Source organism: Odontesthes bonariensis, chromosome 3 (assembly GCF_027942865.1).
Source record: "Odontesthes bonariensis isolate fOdoBon6 chromosome 3, fOdoBon6.hap1, whole genome shotgun sequence".
Classification (NCBI taxonomy): Eukaryota; Metazoa; Chordata; class Actinopteri; order Atheriniformes; family Atherinopsidae; genus Odontesthes; species Odontesthes bonariensis.
In genome coordinates this window covers 43,198,570-43,215,737 of record NC_134508.1, presented here as the reverse complement: position 1 = coordinate 43,215,737, position 17,168 = coordinate 43,198,570, and the positions used below count along the sequence as shown (strand labels likewise).

General features: G+C 39.7%; 1 protein-coding gene across 1 annotated transcript in view; it reads right to left on the bottom strand.

The window, feature by feature from the left end:
• iqsec1b (IQ motif and Sec7 domain ArfGEF 1b) overlaps positions 1-17,168 on the bottom strand; it is a 313,514-nt gene that overhangs the window by 187,845 nt on the left and 108,501 nt on the right. The window contains exon 2 of the mRNA XM_075461869.1: positions 12,823-12,930. Within this exon, the coding sequence (XP_075317984.1) occupies positions 12,823-12,930 (108 nt within the window). The remainder of the gene's footprint in view (positions 1-12,822; positions 12,931-17,168) is intronic.

The window sequence follows — 17,168 nt, the reverse complement described above, 5'->3', positions numbered from 1 at the left end:
TTTATTTCAATAGGCTCAGTTATGTAACAAACATGATAAGAGAGGTGTAAAACAAGCATAAAATAATTGGGGGCCTAGCAGCGAAGCTGCGAAGGCACCCATTGTGTTAGTAGCTTTTCTTATTATTATTATTGGGGGTCCTAGCAGCGAAGCTGCAGGAACCCATTGTGTTAGTAGCTTTTCCTATTATTATTCATCCGTTTCTGCTGCAATTGAAGTCTATGGCAGCCCCATGAACGCTATGGTAAAAAGTTGTGAAATTTGGCACACGTAATCAGCCAAGTGCCAAAGCCAAAGTCAAGAATTTTCATAACCCAAGAGCTTACTCTCTAGCGCCACCAACACGTCAAAGTTCAAAGTGCATTCAGCCTAATAACTTTGGACTACTTGGTCCAAATTTCACAAATGAGGCACCGTTGGAATTCTTGGATCATGACGTCTATTTGTGTTGGCCTAGATTTTCCGCCATTTTGAATTTTATCAAAAAGCTTAAAAAAACATTTCAGGTCACAGAGATTGTCCAATTTTCACGAAACTTGGCACATAGATTCTTAAGACCAAGCCGCACAAAAGTTATCGTGTGGAGTTTTTAATTAGGCTTCTGTTTAACCATAAAAGCCAATCAAACTTGAGGTTGATGCCGCCAAACCGGAAGTGAGGCCATATCTTGGCAACCATTTGATGTTATGACGTCAAACTTCTAACACAGACTCAAGACCGCTAAGGTAAGAGGCCCAAGAAGATTGGTGACGTTTGGCCAATAGGTGGCGCTATATGTAGCAAAAATGCAATTTTGCTCATATCTTTGGACCCCTTGGTCCAAAATTCATAAATGAGGTACCAATGGAATCACTGGATAGAGAAGAGGATAACGCACCTCATGTCGTCATCTGCGCCATCTTGGATTATCCGCCATTTTGAATTTAATCAAAAACCTTCAAAACACATTTTAGGCCAAGCAGATTGTCCAATCTCCACGGGACTTGGCACATAGAATCTTCAGACCAAGCCGCACATAAGTTATCATGTGGATTTTTTATTTCACTTCCGTTTAACCGCGGCAGCTAATCAAACTCTACGCCGACACGCGAACAGGACATTTGGCCGTATCTCTGCGATGCATTGATGTATCGATGCGAAACTTGGTGCATGGAATCACGACGCCTTCCTGAGCAGCCCAAGCCTTGCCTATTGGGCCATTCTGCTAGGACCCCCACATCGCTGCTTGCAGCTATATTTTGGCTACTTTCTTCTGCAATTGAAGTCTATGGCAGCCCCATGAACGCTATGGTAAAAAGTTGTGAAATTTGGCACACATAATCAGCCAAGTGCCAAATTAAAACTCAAGAATTTTCATGCCCCAAGAGCTTACTCTCTAGCGCCACCAACACGTCAAAGTTCAAAGTGCATTCAGCCTAATAACTTTGGACTACTTGGTCCAAATTTAAAAATGAGGCATTGTTGGAATCCTTGGATCATGACGAGTCCAACGCACCCTATGACGTCAATTTGCATATACTTAGATTTTCCGCCATTTTGAATTTAATCAAAAAGCTTAAAAAAGCATTTCAGGCCACAGAGATTGTCTAATTTTCACGAAACTTGGCACATAGACTATTAAGACCAAGCCGCACAAAAGTTATTGTGTGGAATTTTTAATTAGGCTTCCGATTTTCCATAGAAGCCAATCAAACTCGAGGTTGACGCCGTCAAACCGGAAGTGAGGCCATATCTTGGCAACCATTTGATGTTATGACGTCAAACTTCTAACACAGACTCAAGACCGCTAAGGTAAGAGGCCCAAGAAGATTGGTGACGTTTGGCCAATAGGTGGCGCTATATGTAGCAAAAATGCAATTTTGCTCATATCTTTGGACCCCTTGGTCCAAAATTCATAAATGAGGTACCAATGGAATCACTGGATAGAGAAGAGGATAACGCACCTCATGTCGTCATCTGCGCCATCTTGGATTATCCGCCATTTTGAATTTAATCAAAAACCTTCAAAACACATTTTAGGCCAAGCAGATTGTCCAATCTCCACGGGACTTGGCACATAGAATCTTCAGACCAAGCCGCACATAAGTTATCATGTGGATTTTTTTATTTCACTTCCGTTTAACCGCGGCAGCTAATCAAACTCTACGCCGACACGCGAACAGGACATTTGGCCGTATCTCTGCGATGCATTGATGTATCGATGCGAAACTTGGTGCATGGAATCACGACGCCTTCCTGAGCAGCCCAAGCCTTGCCTATTGGGCCATTCTGCTAGGACCCCCACATCGCTGCTTGCAGCTATATTTTGGCTACTTTCTTCTGCAATTGAAGTCTATGGCAGCCCCATGAACGCTATGGTAAAAAGTTGTGAAATTTGGCACACATAATCAGCCAAGTGCCAAATTAAAACTCAAGAATTTTCATGCCCCAAGAGCTTACTCTCTAGCGCCACCAACACGTCAAAGTTCAAAGTGCATTCAGCCTAATAACTTTGGACTACTTGGTCCAAATTTAAAAATGAGGCATTGTTGGAATCCTTGGATCATGACGAGTCCAACGCACCCTATGACGTCAATTTGCATATACTTAGATTTTCCGCCATTTTGAATTTAATCAAAAAGCTTAAAAAAGCATTTCAGGCCACAGAGATTGTCTAATTTTCACGAAACTTGGCACATAGACTATTAAGACCAAGCCGCACAAAAGTTATTGTGTGGAATTTTTAATTAGGCTTCCGATTTTCCATAGAAGCCAATCAAACTCGAGGTTGACGCCGTCAAACCGGAAGTGAGGCCATATCTTGGCAACCATTAGATGTTATGACGTCAAAGTTCTAACACAGACTCAAGACCAGGACGAAAAGAGGCCAACGAAGTTTGGTGACGTTTGGCCAATAGGTGGCGCTATATGTAGCAAAAATGCATTTTTGCTCATATCTTTGGACCCCTTGGTCCAAATATCACAAATGAGGTACCGTTGGAATCCCTGAATAGAAACGAGGTCAACGTACCCCATGACGTCATCTGCGCCATCTTGGATTGTCCGCCATTTTGAATTGAATCGAAAACCTTCAAAAAGCATGTCAGGCCACTGAGATTGTCCAATCTCCACGGGACTTGGCACATAGAATCTTCAGACCAAGCCGCACATAAGTTATCATGTGGATTTTTTTATTTCACTTCCGTTTAACCGTGGCAGCCAATCAAAGTCTACGCCGACGCGCAAACGGGACATTTGGCCGTATCTTTGCGATGCATTGATGTATCGATGCCAAACTTGGTGCATGGACTCATGACCCCTTCCTGAGCAGCCCAAGTCTTGCCTATTGTGCCATTCTGCTAGGCCCCCATATCGCTGCTTGCAGCTATATTTGATTTGTGATGTTGCAGAGCTTGGAGTCAGCACAACTCAGCTGGCTAAAAACTCCCAAACTGTAGCTTTAAAGCTCTGCAGTTCTCATTATGGACCAGTTTCTGGAAAATAGGTTGAAAAACAACAAAACATATGCTCACAACAGACAACTTTAAGCATGAGCAACTGTGTGCGCCTGTGCAACACCACATACGTCCTTATTCTGATGGTCCATGTCATATTTGAATTCAGTTTCATTACTTGATTTGCCAGGGACAGTGTAAATGAATGAACAATAAAATAAATAAAACAATAAAAACAACATGTATTCTTAATCAGCAGTCCCTGACACAAGTTCCAGTCAAACTAAAAACAGACTATAAAATGATAACTAAATTATTCAAATCAATACAACACGCAGAATATTACAAGCAAAAACAGTGAGTACATAAGAAAATGAGTCAGAGCAGACATTGAAAAAACTTGGAGGGTTACCTCCAGAAGAGCTTTGTACACATAACTCAACAGTAGCCTGCAAATATATCAGAATGAGAAAGAACTTTCTCTCCCGAGGGAAGTGTCTGATGGAGAATGAGGATTAGGGAAGTGTCTTCTGATTGGTTGCATTCCTGGAGGCTTGCCAAAGGGGGAGGGGAGGGGATGCAGGTGACTCTTATGCACTACTCATTGTAACACTTGTCAAGAAGCTACAACTTGTAAACACAGGAGAGACTTTGACAGGCTTTTCTATGTCTTTTAGAGCAAAAAAACGTAAAAATTTGAGCAAAACGCTCAACTCCAGCCCTTCATGTTTGAGTCAAAATCAGATCCAGATTATGAAATTGAGCAACTTGACAAACTGACAAAACAAAGATTACAACTAGATGTCTCTGTTTGGTAAATATGCTCATTAACTGTGCATCATGCGCAGTAGAGTTCTTAACAGGCCTGAAAATTACAACCCGACCCGACCCGGCCCGTGGCTTTCAAAGCCCGAGCCCGATGTAACCCGACACATCAATATGAATTATCTACCCGAACCCGGCCCGCGGCCCGACGCCGGGGGTCGAGTTTTCCCATGTTATCCTATGGAGACCGACGGGCTGTGGGTCGTTACGGCACTTATGTGCAGTGGCGGTGGCCGAATGCCCACAGCTTACTGTATGGCGGCTCAGGCTGGACGTCCCTGTTTTTTTGCTGTCATATTTTAACAGCACCTTGCATTTTGAGCATTGCACATAACCTGTGGAATTTCCATCAGAATCCAGCACCACTCCATACACTTTCCAGACCTCTGATTTTCCCACTCCTGTAGCGACGGTGAATTCACCTGCAGCAAGTTTGCTCTTCACCAACTCCATCTTCTTCTCCGCTAAAGGCGTGCACGCAGCGGTGTCATGTCTGTCCCCTCTCCATGCAGACTTTCGTTACGGTAGATAGATAGATAGATAGATAGATAGATAGATAGATAGATAGATAGATAGATAGATAGAGCGATGATTAATACATTTTTTTTTTTTTTTTTTTTCACTGGGCGGAAAAGATTAAGCCCGAGGACCGACCCGACCCGAGTCATCTGCTTATATTTTCGACCCGAACCCGGCCCGAACCCGCGGGTCCCGTCGGGTTTTTCGGGCCGACCCGACCCGTTGAGAACTCTAATGCACAGTATGTAGTCTTTAAGTTCCTCACCGTCTTTATATTTTTTTCTACAATCCCATGTTAATAAGTTCAGGGGTAAATGCAAACTATGCTTGCTTGTGTGAGTAACCCACTTAGCTGTCTTTTCAGTGAGTGTACCCATTATATTTGTATAAAAATGTGCTCATACACTTAATACCAACACAACACATGCATTTGAAACCTCTTCCCCTAAAAGCTGGAGGTCCAGACTTGTGCCCTTTTACTGTTGGAAAAGTCTCCAATTTCAACTTCAGTCTTCCCATGGAGGAAACATCGTAATGGACCATGTTAATTTAACAAAAAATAAAACAAAAGTCATCTGTGAAGGGTACTGAACAAATCCAATATTTTTTGCTCTCGACAATCAAAAACATATTTTCTTGAAGACATCTCCAAACCAAAAATAAAGTGTCATGCTCACAAAAGTACAGTACATAACATGTTTCTTGTGGAACCAAAAAACTCATGCTTTTGAAATGGTCATGGTAGATAACATGCATGCTCCATCTGGGGGGCACAGCCTGAAGAATTCGACCAAACAAGGAAATCATAAAAATACTAAAACATGCGTATATCTCTTTTTCTAACTTTGGGTGACGTTTGAGGTGATAAAAGAAGATGAAGATGAGACAGAAAACATGGAAAAACATGGCATTAGCCTTTTAAAAAGCTTTTTTTTTTTTTTTTAAAGTTTTCAATCTGCCTGAAAGGCTGTCATGCTTTATTTGATGTGACTTGGAAGTTATACACCGATGCTTAACAAATCTCAATCTTAACTGAGTTACAGACTCAGAAATGGTATTGTCTTTACTTGCAGTCAGTTAGATACAGCAGCAGCTCCCAGTGTTTCAGAGAAACAATGATTGCACCCCTTGCATCATATAACTTCACATCACTTTATAAAGTGAAACACATTTGCAATTTAAGGCGAGACACTACAAGTGAATAAGTTAATATTTTTATAATAATAGATATCACCATGAAACTTCCTCAGTTGATTACTTATACAAGTATGAAAAAAAATGTATTACAAGTTTTAGAAATTTGTATGTTTAATTATGCAAATCAGGCATTATCTCATTAAATATGCGCACATTTGCATATATTTCCAGAAGATAGATCTGAACATATGATAAAGCCAGGTGCAAAATTATTTTTTTCATTTTGTTTACACACGAAATTACAAGAAAATTACAGAGGGATTTCAGGATATCTGCTTTCATTTCCTAGGAAATCAAAATATACTGTCCATAGCCTAAACAACATCAATTTTCGCCATATTTTTTCATTATAATGTCACATAAATCAGGCCAGGAATGATTTATTAACAAATCCTTCTGTAAATATCTTCAGAATACCGCTACGTGTATAACTGGAAAGTTTGGTGTTAGTAGGTGCTCCATAGGCTGAAATATTGATACCGGAAAAACACCAAAAACTGATTTTGAGAAAACGGCATTTATAGCTGCCGTCGGCAACTTTTTTTTAGTCATATTAGCTTGAACTGTCATGGGATTCTGGAAGTAGAATATTAAATAGGCTGTTTAGGAAAAATCCCGAATTCTGTAGCTCCCTCTAAAGCCTGTAATCGTGCTTGCAAAAATCAAGCGCTCCCGGCTGTTTTTAACCAATCACGTTAGGTTTATTATTTATCTATTATCTGAGCAGAACAGTCACCAACCACGTCTTCCATGCTGAGCGTGAGTCTGCCCCAGCTTGTGTGCGCGGACACTGGTGTGAACTCACGTGCACAACCTCGTCCACAGAGGGGGAGGGACCTGAAAGTTGTATCAGTTCGAATTTTCCGACTTTAGACTCGGAATTTTGAAAACCTGCCGACAGCAGCTTTAAAGATTTAAATAGGGGAATTAATTTTGGTAAATTTGGGCGAAACTTAAGCAAAATGTGATGAAATAAACATTTTAATCTATGTTTTGAAATAACACATATTGAAGGAGTAGACTGGCCCAAAATCTAAAAATTGACCACTGCATGAAATCACTGTTTTTGCCTGCCGTGTCTCGCCTTAAGGCAGCATTTGGTGTGCTTCACCTCGAAGCAGATACAAACTGTCTGTGTCTCCCAAACATGTATATTTGCTTGCTTTTATCCACAATTAAAATCATCCCAACAGACTGAATTCTAAATTAGATATCAATAATTTTGAATTGGTTTCTTACAAATGCTAAAAAAACACAAAACTTTAGTTTTATCCAAAATTAACTTTACATTTAGGCCCCTGAAAGCCATTAAATGAATAAAAGAAAGAAAGAAAGACAGTGGGAAGCCGAACACTCATTAGTAATTAACAGTGCAAACGATTAGTTCAGTGAAGGCTACAGAAAGTATTTCTGCTAATGTCTGCTTGTGTTTAAATGAATACAACTGGGGCAAAGAACTCTCAGAAATCTATAAATATTCCCCAAGCTCTGGTGACAGGCATTGTGGTTATTACTAAATCTCTTCCAAGTGAATGCGTTCAATGCTGCATCACAAACAATCACACAGATGCAAAGAGCAATCTGCAACTTCATTTTCCCCATAGCTGTGACAGCATGCAGAAAATTGAACATGACTTTAATTACAAACAAAACAATGGCCGCCTCCGAGACTGAGCGGAAACAGCAGCATTACTATCAGGCACTGCGGCTGCAGAGCTGTTTAAATCCCCTAATGTTAGTGGGAAAGAATTTAGTTCATTTTTTAAAAAACATTTACAAGTTTTTTGGATGACGACCGGTGGTGCAGCAGAGACAGAGAAGGTACAGGATGGCACCATAAGGCACCGAGAAGTTTAATGATCAGGCTGTGATTAGGGAGGCGACGGATGCATCCCTGAGCCAGCGAACATCAAAGTGTACGTAGGTGAAACGGAGACTCAAACACACAACCTCACCCTCCCCATTTCTGAGACAAAGCAACGCAGCCACTCATCAAGGGTTATTGTGCTTTCGGTAAACCAGTCATTCGCCATCCATCTCAGCACATCACGAGCCGAAAGAAATGGAACACTTTCTTCTACCAATCCGTTCATGCACTAAATTAAGAATTCATGTCTGAAAAACACACTCCATCATGGCAAATAATTCATCAAGCTACTGATTACTGAGAAATTATTCAAATGTCTCACTTACAGGTGACATTAAAGGTTTAGCTGATTAAATTCAAAAGTTGAACAGAAGTTCACTCCAGGTCAATGAGGCTCCGTCAACATGCTAAAGGTCACCGTAAGATTGTGCAACATATACCCCAGAGCTTTCTTTTGCAGCACTAGTGTAGAAATACTGGATAGAAGTATTTGAATTTCACTGTAAATGTACTAATCATTCAAATCATAAAACTGCATTTAAGGTTGGTAGGAAATCAAAATATACTGTCCATAGCTTAAACAACATCAATTTTTGCCATATTTTTTATTATAATGTCACATAAATCAGGCCAGGAATGATTTATTAACAAATCTTTCTGTAAATATCTTCAGAATACCGCTACGTGTATAACCTCGGTCATGTTAACACAAATCTCATGTCAGTAAATCCCCCATGTGAGAGTTCTCTCAACTGACAGTTGAGGTGCAGTACATATGATTAAACACACACAGGTCGGATACAAACTGTAGAGCCCCTTCAATTATTTACCAATAAGACATATTCAGCATGGGGGAGCCCACCATCACCCCACTCCTTCCCAAAGCTAATTTGTATGGTTTTCCAGACATTTTCCATTTTAATACTCATCCAGGTAACAGAAAAAATCCTTTTCATCAGCAAAACTGGTGGAAGGAGATGGCTTTGGCAAAAGACTGTCCAACTGTGTGCATGCTAACAGCATACACCTATAATCCCATTAGTAAAGTTCATGGCTCACTGCTCTCCTTTTTGCCCTGACCTTGCCTGCTGACATTCATAGCAGCTATAACAACTTTCCCTTCAAATGCTGTCAGACTTGACAAATACTTTATTTAAAGTTTTTTGGCTAATTTTTTTTAGAAATTCCACCTTTTAAACAAAAGACTTGTTTAGGTTGGTTGGGCTAAGGGGGGTATGGCAGGGTTGGAGCAGTGATTTTAAATGTGGGGGTGTTCCAGGGGTGGCACATGAGCGCCCCATCAAGCCCATAGATACGACGCTGAAGTTGGCATCCGATTCGCAAATTAAATGGATGGGCATAAAGGGCCATTTCACTGCATTTTGATTGCCCTAAACTAGGTCCTGTATGGAAACTACAATTGTTACACTGCTCAAATCTGGATGGAATTATTCTAAAGAGGGTCTTTAAAACACATTTTATGATTTGTAAAAACTTTATTTGGTCATTGAACAACTTGACTTGATTTTTCAATTTTCTGCTGCCTCTTCCTTTTTGGCATTTCTGCCTCCTTTATATTCTCTTCTCAATTTTATTCAGTGTCAGTCATTGGTGAGTGACAGAAGCTCCGACTGGCACGTAAGTCTCACAATATAGTTCGTCTCTGACGTAATATCAAATTTCCCGGGCCGGCGGCCAGGTCTCAGTTTGACCAATGCCTTTTCGTGCAACGTAAGGGGGCTGAGGTGCGCTCCATTTTTTATGTTGGTGCACTACGAGGCCTACCGATGCAAAAGTATATTCGATTAGATTTTCTGTCGTGATGAACACATATCAGATGAAAATCGCTTGCTTTTACGGCAGGAATTCCAAAAGTTCAGTTATAAACCAGTGAGGTAGACTGCAGAGTCCGTCCCTTGTTGCTTTACAGAACAAAATAAACTCTGCCATCACACTATTCCATGCTGAAGCACATTTGTCATTTGTCTCTATTGTCCAAGAAACACTATTACCATCACAGGTTTGCAAACAAGCGTCATTGTAGACAGAGTGCACATGGATGAAACCCTGGAGATGGATAAAGTGACATCAGGTTCTATTCTAAATGGTGCCGTCACTACAAAGGAGAGAATTAACCAAATGCTGAAGTTAACAGATAAGCCATTTACACAAATCACTACCTGCTCTCTAATTCATACCATCTGAATGAGCTGTAAGTGGAAGTAATCAAGACTTCCCACCCTTGGGTAGACAGAACACTGACAAACACAATCAGACAATAAAGGCTTTGAGTCGGCAGTTACCCCAAGTCATCTTTCATTAGAAAGCAAAAACCTTTAAAAAAGAACTTCAAATTAATGGAAAAATTACATAGCTGACAATGAAAAATGTATATATTATCCACAGTCATGTAGCTCTGTGGAGTTTAAAACTGCTCAGGATTATTGGCAGCCTGTACTAGAAGAAAATAATTGACTTCTGTTAATAAGTGCATATTAAGGAGAATGTTTCAATAAAATGTTCCAAGTTACAACAATAAAGTAAATATAATAGTTATTATATGCCAGGTTTAAAATGTGACACATTTAAAAAAATGAATTACATGTGGGGGGTCCCTGTTCTGTTTGTCTCTCGTCCAAGGGGTCCTCGGGCTGAAAAAGGTTGAAGACCCCTGATCTAGATGCACAAGACTGAAAGCATTCATTTGCATTCTAAAAAGAAAATACCATTGTTTTATATCATACTGTCTAATCTTTCATGATCATCTTTGAACTCTTTGTTTTCATACTTTATTGTGTTGGTTCAGTCTTGTAGCTAAACAATAAGAAGGCAGTTAGGTTGCAGCTGGCTGCTGAATTTAATGGAGCGGAACACAGTTAAAAAGGAACACATTCTTTAGTCCAAGATGATGGCATCATTCGTTGTAACTGCTGTTTGTGTAAAAGGCAACAGCTCAGCAGCACATTAGCTATGAAAACACTGTGTTCACATCTAAGCAGTTTACTTTCCTTAAAAAGAACTCTGTTCTTTGCCCTGTAGTGAGGTCCATTTAAGCTGATCTGAGGGGGGTCTTCGGCGGATAGCTCCCAGCGACTAATTTTCCAATAATTTTGAGATTTCATTCCATTTACTTGATGGATGTGTTAGTGACACATTTCTCTGAGATGTCTGAGATAACAATTTATTTATTCTTAACTCACACTTTAATGACTTTGGAGCCCCAGCAGTGAGGTTTTTGAGCTTTTATCGTGATGCTGCTGTGTCTTCTGCTGTGGGCCAAAGCAGCCATCACACATTGTGGAGTCAAAGTCAAAGTCAGCTTTATTGTCAATTCTGTAAGACATACTCCGTCATATTCAGAATTGAAATTTCGTGACTCTGATTTAGACTCTCGGTCTCCTTAACAACACAGTAAAAAATAAAATAAACAGTAAACACTGAATAAAAAAAGTCTTAAAAGAATAAAATATTAAAAGAAGTATAAAATATAAAATCTATGCTATTATGTGCAAAAAAAGTAGGAAAAAACAGTAAACTTGGTGTGTATAAAATATAAAAACAGATAACAGACCATGGATGCAGTAATGAGTTAGAATGCTGTGCAATGTAAAAAGAATTGAGCGGTATGTTACAACAGCTTATAACTGCTTAAAGTGCATGATGCACAGACACTACGTTGACCATCTAATCAACCACTTTTCTTACTCTCTCCGATTCAGTTTATAAATGTGCGAGTATCCTACAGAAATGCAATGAATCTGAGTAAGTTGTTCAATCGAAGTATGAAGTAAATAATGCAAAAGAAAAGAAAAAAAGGCAACGTAAAAAGAGAGGCACCCCAACTCTTATCGCTCGCTGTTACATTTTCCTGACGCTGACACCTTTGATGCTATACCTGAGGATCATTTCTTTCTTAAGCTTATTGACTGTACAATACCCCGATACACGGTGTATTTTTTACCTCCATCATTATGTCACTTCATCTGTGCCTCTGAGGGGTTTAAATTAATTGCATTAATTATCCAATCTACATACCTGCCTCCTATTGTAAGTTCCAGACTGACCCCAACTCTATCCAGAGCAGAGCTCCCTGGGTAATTGCAATTGATGTGCAGTTGTTCTTCGTGTTCTGTGGCAAATACTGGCTAATAGAGCAGGACAGCTTGAGACCTCACTGTAATCACAAGTATGCAGCACACATTCTTCGTACTCTCTTCATCTCTACAGCTAATTAGAATCAATAAACATGGAGAGCATGCTCAGCGCTGGATACTGCATAGATATAGCAAGTCAAGAATAAAAATAAAACCTTTGAAATTGCCATGAAGCTTTTGAAGCCTATGTCCTACTGCTCAACACTCTCAGGGTTTTCATCTCCTCCCATCTCTCCTCATTTGCAGAGCAGTTCTCAGGGCCTTGCTGAGCAGCTGTAATGAACTCCAAGGAAGCAGCATCTGCAGAAAAGATGGCTGCAGTCAACAGCCAGGCTTTACTGTGCCGCAGGGCCAAGGATGCTTCATGCAAACATTCTGATGGCAATGACCGGCAGTAAAGCTGTAGCACCACAGCAAAGCTGGTAACTCGTTTTCGAAGAATATTTCCTCACACTACAGAAAGTTGGAGAGAAAAGGAAGGAGGAGATGCTTGCCCTCTCTCTCTCTAAAAGTCTGCAACCCACTGGGTTTCAATTTCACAGCTCTGGTCGTAATGGCTGTTGTTAATTTTTCTATCTGAGAGGATTTTTTTAGGTTGAGGCCACCTGCCAGCTTTTTGTGCAATAGGCAGTGGAAATCTTCAAGGCTTCAAAAGAAAAGGCTGTAAAAAAACGCACTCAAGAACAGTTTGGGAAATGGACTGATCAGAAAAGCCCTTTTAAACAGCTAACCAGCACCACCAGCAAACAAACTGCTGTAATGGCTGTCAGGAAATGTATCTATGACGCTGTGGTCTAATAAATGAAGATAAAAGCCTTTAGTTTACCCGAAAGATGCAGACTTCCATTTGCGACAGGGGTAACTCCTTCTACATGGAGGGGCAATAAGGTTTAGAGGGATCTCAGAGACTTGTACCGGCAATGAGGCGTGTCGCCTGCAAGATAAAAAGAGAGAGGCAGGTTGATGTTGTTCATCATACACATTTCATGAAGTGCAAGGGGACACAGCATCATATTTTCATTCAGAATCAGTCACCAAATGATGCATGGGCAGCATGAACTGTAGCGTAGTTCATACCATGAATGGTAACAGCGCTTAGTCCCGCTTAGCGGAACGTCGCACCTGGCAGAAAGACAGATTACTTCGATCCACAGCCTGCAGCATTTTAAAGCCTTCAAATCAGGAATGGGAACACTCATATATGCATTATCACAACAGGCTGACTCAGCACAGAGAGATGAGCACCAGGTTGGAGCTCAAATCTTAACTGTCAGTAGTGGTTGTCATATTTTACAGATAAATAAAAAATCCCTCCCAAATCCTGATGAGTATACGTGTCAAACTCATTAGTTTCTACTTAAAAACCATGGAAATCTGATGATGGAGATCGGCAATCGAGCTGCCCCCGACCAAAACCTTTCTGTCGCCCAACAGTCACAATTTCAAGCAAATAGTCAGAAAAACCAGTGCACACACACACACACACACACACACACACACACACCTAGACACACATTAGATCTCACTGTCATTAACTAGATTTACTAACTTTTTATGACTTTAAGCATTTTTCTTTATTTTCAAAGACGTACCTACCGAAAAATGTAGCAACATTTTGAACAAACATAAATGACTTTGTGTAGGAGAGTCACTGTGCATATGCATCAAGGACAGAGACTTAGTTTCTGTACATTACATAAAGATCATACGGGTGCTGTAGCTTATGCAATGAACCAGACGACAGCTGATAAGTCTGTGAATGTGAGTGAGAGAGAGGAAAAATACGCTATTATATGATGCTTATGACATAATAACAATAACTGCAAATATAAGAATTTCCAATAAGTCCATAGCAAATAACTGACATCTCTCCCAACCCACAATTAACTGACCAATCAAAACCTGTCAAAGGGAAGCTCTAATTAGGCAGTTAGGCTAACCAGCTAGCATGTTTGACTCATGTCATAAACGCTGAACTCATTAATGCTTCAGTTTAATAACAAAAATACTTGGAAGGGTTTTCTTTTGAGAAGAAAACATTATCTTTACAGCACTGTGGAGTGAGGTTAAGACTTTTGAAGCCCTCATCCTAGCTGTTAAACGCATCTTTTTTCAGTGGCTCCTGAAACATTTCCAGAAATCCATCACAGATGCTTTACATAACTGTTTTGTGAACTGCCATCACTGTAGTTCAGAATTGGGAAAAAGGACAAGATAGCTACAATTATTATTTTCTAAAAGCAGTGTTTTAAGGAAAAATAATTCCATTCAGATTTAAAGCTGCACTGACTGTTAGAGAGAAACTCATTGCAAATATCAGATCTTTGTCCGGTAATGCGTGCAGTGATCCACCCTAACCTACCTGCTGAAGCCTGATTCCACCAGATTTTGAAACTTTTGCCCCCACTGCTTACAGAGCAAGACTGAACATCAGCTAGATCAATCATCGTTTGATGAGAAAAACTAAATCCACTCTGGGTTATTCCAGAATAATATCACATTCATCTTAGAATAATTCAGGCGTTCAAGTCTAATTGTAACAGCAGCATTTTGAGATTGTTACGGTGCGCTGCATATTAAATTATACATTGTGACGGTTGCCATCTTTAGTTTTGCTAATGGCATGCATTTGCCATGGCCTCATTTTGATAAATGACACATTTAATTTCCATCCAGAGTTGCATTTTTTTTTGGGCCAATATTTTTGGGCTCTTGTATTTATGATGGAAGAGAGATACTCAATGAGGTCTGGACTCGTGCTTTCTGAATAACGATCTCGCTGGGTTCAACTCCCGGCTGGGGCCTTTCTATGTGGAGTCTGCATGTTCTCCCCGTGTATGAATGGCTTCTCTCCGAGTACTCCTCCCACCACCCAAAAACATGCATGTCAGGTCAGTCAGTGTCTCTAAATTGTCCCTGAGTGAGTGTGAGCGTGCACGGTTGTGGTGAGCGTGCACGGTTGTGTCTCATTTGTCTCTGTGTGGCCTTGTGATGCACTGGGTGTACCCCGCCTTTCGCCCAATGACAGCTGACCTGAATTGGAATAAGCGGGTATAGAAAACTAGAAAGAGCTGTTCCTGCGAAACAGCTGTGAGAATGCATGAGCTGAATTACCTTGCAAAAAAAATCTTAAGAAGCTAAAAGATTTGAACATTTTAAAATTTGAATGGTGTCTCGAGCTGAAAGTATGCTGAAGAAGTTAGGATTTGAAGGATTTGAAAGGATTTGAAGGATTTGAAAGGATTTGAAGGATTTGAAAGGATTTGAAAGGATTTGAAGATAAACTTAAGCAAGAAACAGTTGAAATGGCTGAAAGTATGCTTAAATAGTTATAAAAAAAAAATTTAAAAAAATTTAAAATTTGATCTGACATGCTGGGGATTGAACCCGGGCCGCCCACACGAAAGGGCGCTAGTGATGCAATTAGGCCATTTCGTTATGTCAAACTGGAAGTGCATATGACCTATTTAAAGACAACACAGACAGACACAGAGCACAGCTGCTGCAGCCGCAGGACAAATCTGAGGCGCAGACTGTCTTCTAACACGTCCTGTGACAAAAGTTGACCAGCTAGAAAAATAATTTTAACACCGTTAGAAGCAGAAGGCTTAGAGGAACTTAGCAAAGTAGTTTTACATCTGTGGAGTCAACTATATTTAAATCGAAGCAGTTTGAACACACACAACATATATGGAGAGATGAGACGGCCGCCCGCCGATCGCGGGAGAGAAATGACGCCGAACACTGACTTCAAATACATCTTGTGAGAAAAGTTGAGCAGCTAGAAAAATAATTTTAATACCATTAGAAGCAGAAGGCTTAGAGAAAGTTAGCAAAGTAGTTTTACATCTGTGGAGTGAACTATATTTAAATCGAAGCAGTTTGAAACACTTCAAGCTGATTAAAAAATGGCAGATTTCGTCAGAATTTGAGAATTAGTTCAAGCTTAAAGGCTCATAGTTCAAAATCTGTCCATGTGAGCTCTTTAGGAGTTACATTGGCTGAAAGAGGACAAGTTTTCCTACATTTTAAGGTATAATTTGTTTCTCTCAGTTAAACTGTATGAAAGTTACAGTAATTTGTTTGAAAAGTTGAAACTTATCAGCACTGCTGAATGTCTCACTCTAAAATCCAAGAAGGAACTTCATTTTCATATTTTTTAAACTGTCATATTTCAAAATTGGCTGAATATTTTTAAAAGATGAAACATTTTGTAATAGCTGAATGTCTTATGAACATTTTAAAATTTGAATGGTGTCTCTAGCTGAAAGTATGCTAAACTAGTTACGATTTGAAAGGATTTGAAAGGATTTGAAGGATTTGAAAGGATTTGAAGATAAGGATTTGAAGAACTTAATTTTCATATTTTTGAAACTGTCATATTTCAAAATTGGCCGAATATTTTTAAAAGATGAAACATTGTGTAATAGCTGAATATCTTATGAACATTTTAAAATTTGAATGGTGTCTCTAGCTGAAAGTATGCTGAACTAGTTAAGATTTGAAAGGATTTGAAAGGATTTGAAGGATTTGAAAGGATTTGAAGATTTACCATTACTTTTAATGGGGAAAAAAGTTGAACAAAAAGCTTAATATCTTAAAAAGTTTAAAAGTTTGAAATACCAAAAATAATAGCAGTAATGTGCTGAAAGAGCTGAACATTTTGATACCAAATTTGTTGAAATAGCTGAAAGTATGCTCAAGTAGTTGAATGCCGAAAATTGGCGGAATAATAATAAAGGGAACTTAATAGTGAGAATGCTTAATGCATTCTCACAATGAATGAATGAATGATGGTGCTGAACCTGAACTTGTAGAGTAGGCACAAAGCATGATGGGAGCAACACTTCGTCCGCTGCTACTCTTACCCTGCTCCTGCTGTGCCTGAAAAAAGAATCTGGACTCATTCTTTTTTCATTGCTATAAAGTCCAATCTTTATATTACCAAGCAAACTGAACACTTCCTGTCACAATTAGTCTTTTTTCTGGTCAACTCACAATACCAACACTGCATTTAAGCACTAGATTGCAAGATAAAGATTTTCCTTTAGCCACATTTGCCACATACTAGTAAGCAGGTAATCAGCTTCCCTTCAAATACCTTTGAACATGGAGAGATATCTAAAGCATGTTGGGGCGAGCCCTCCCGGAACCCATACAGATTGTATTGTA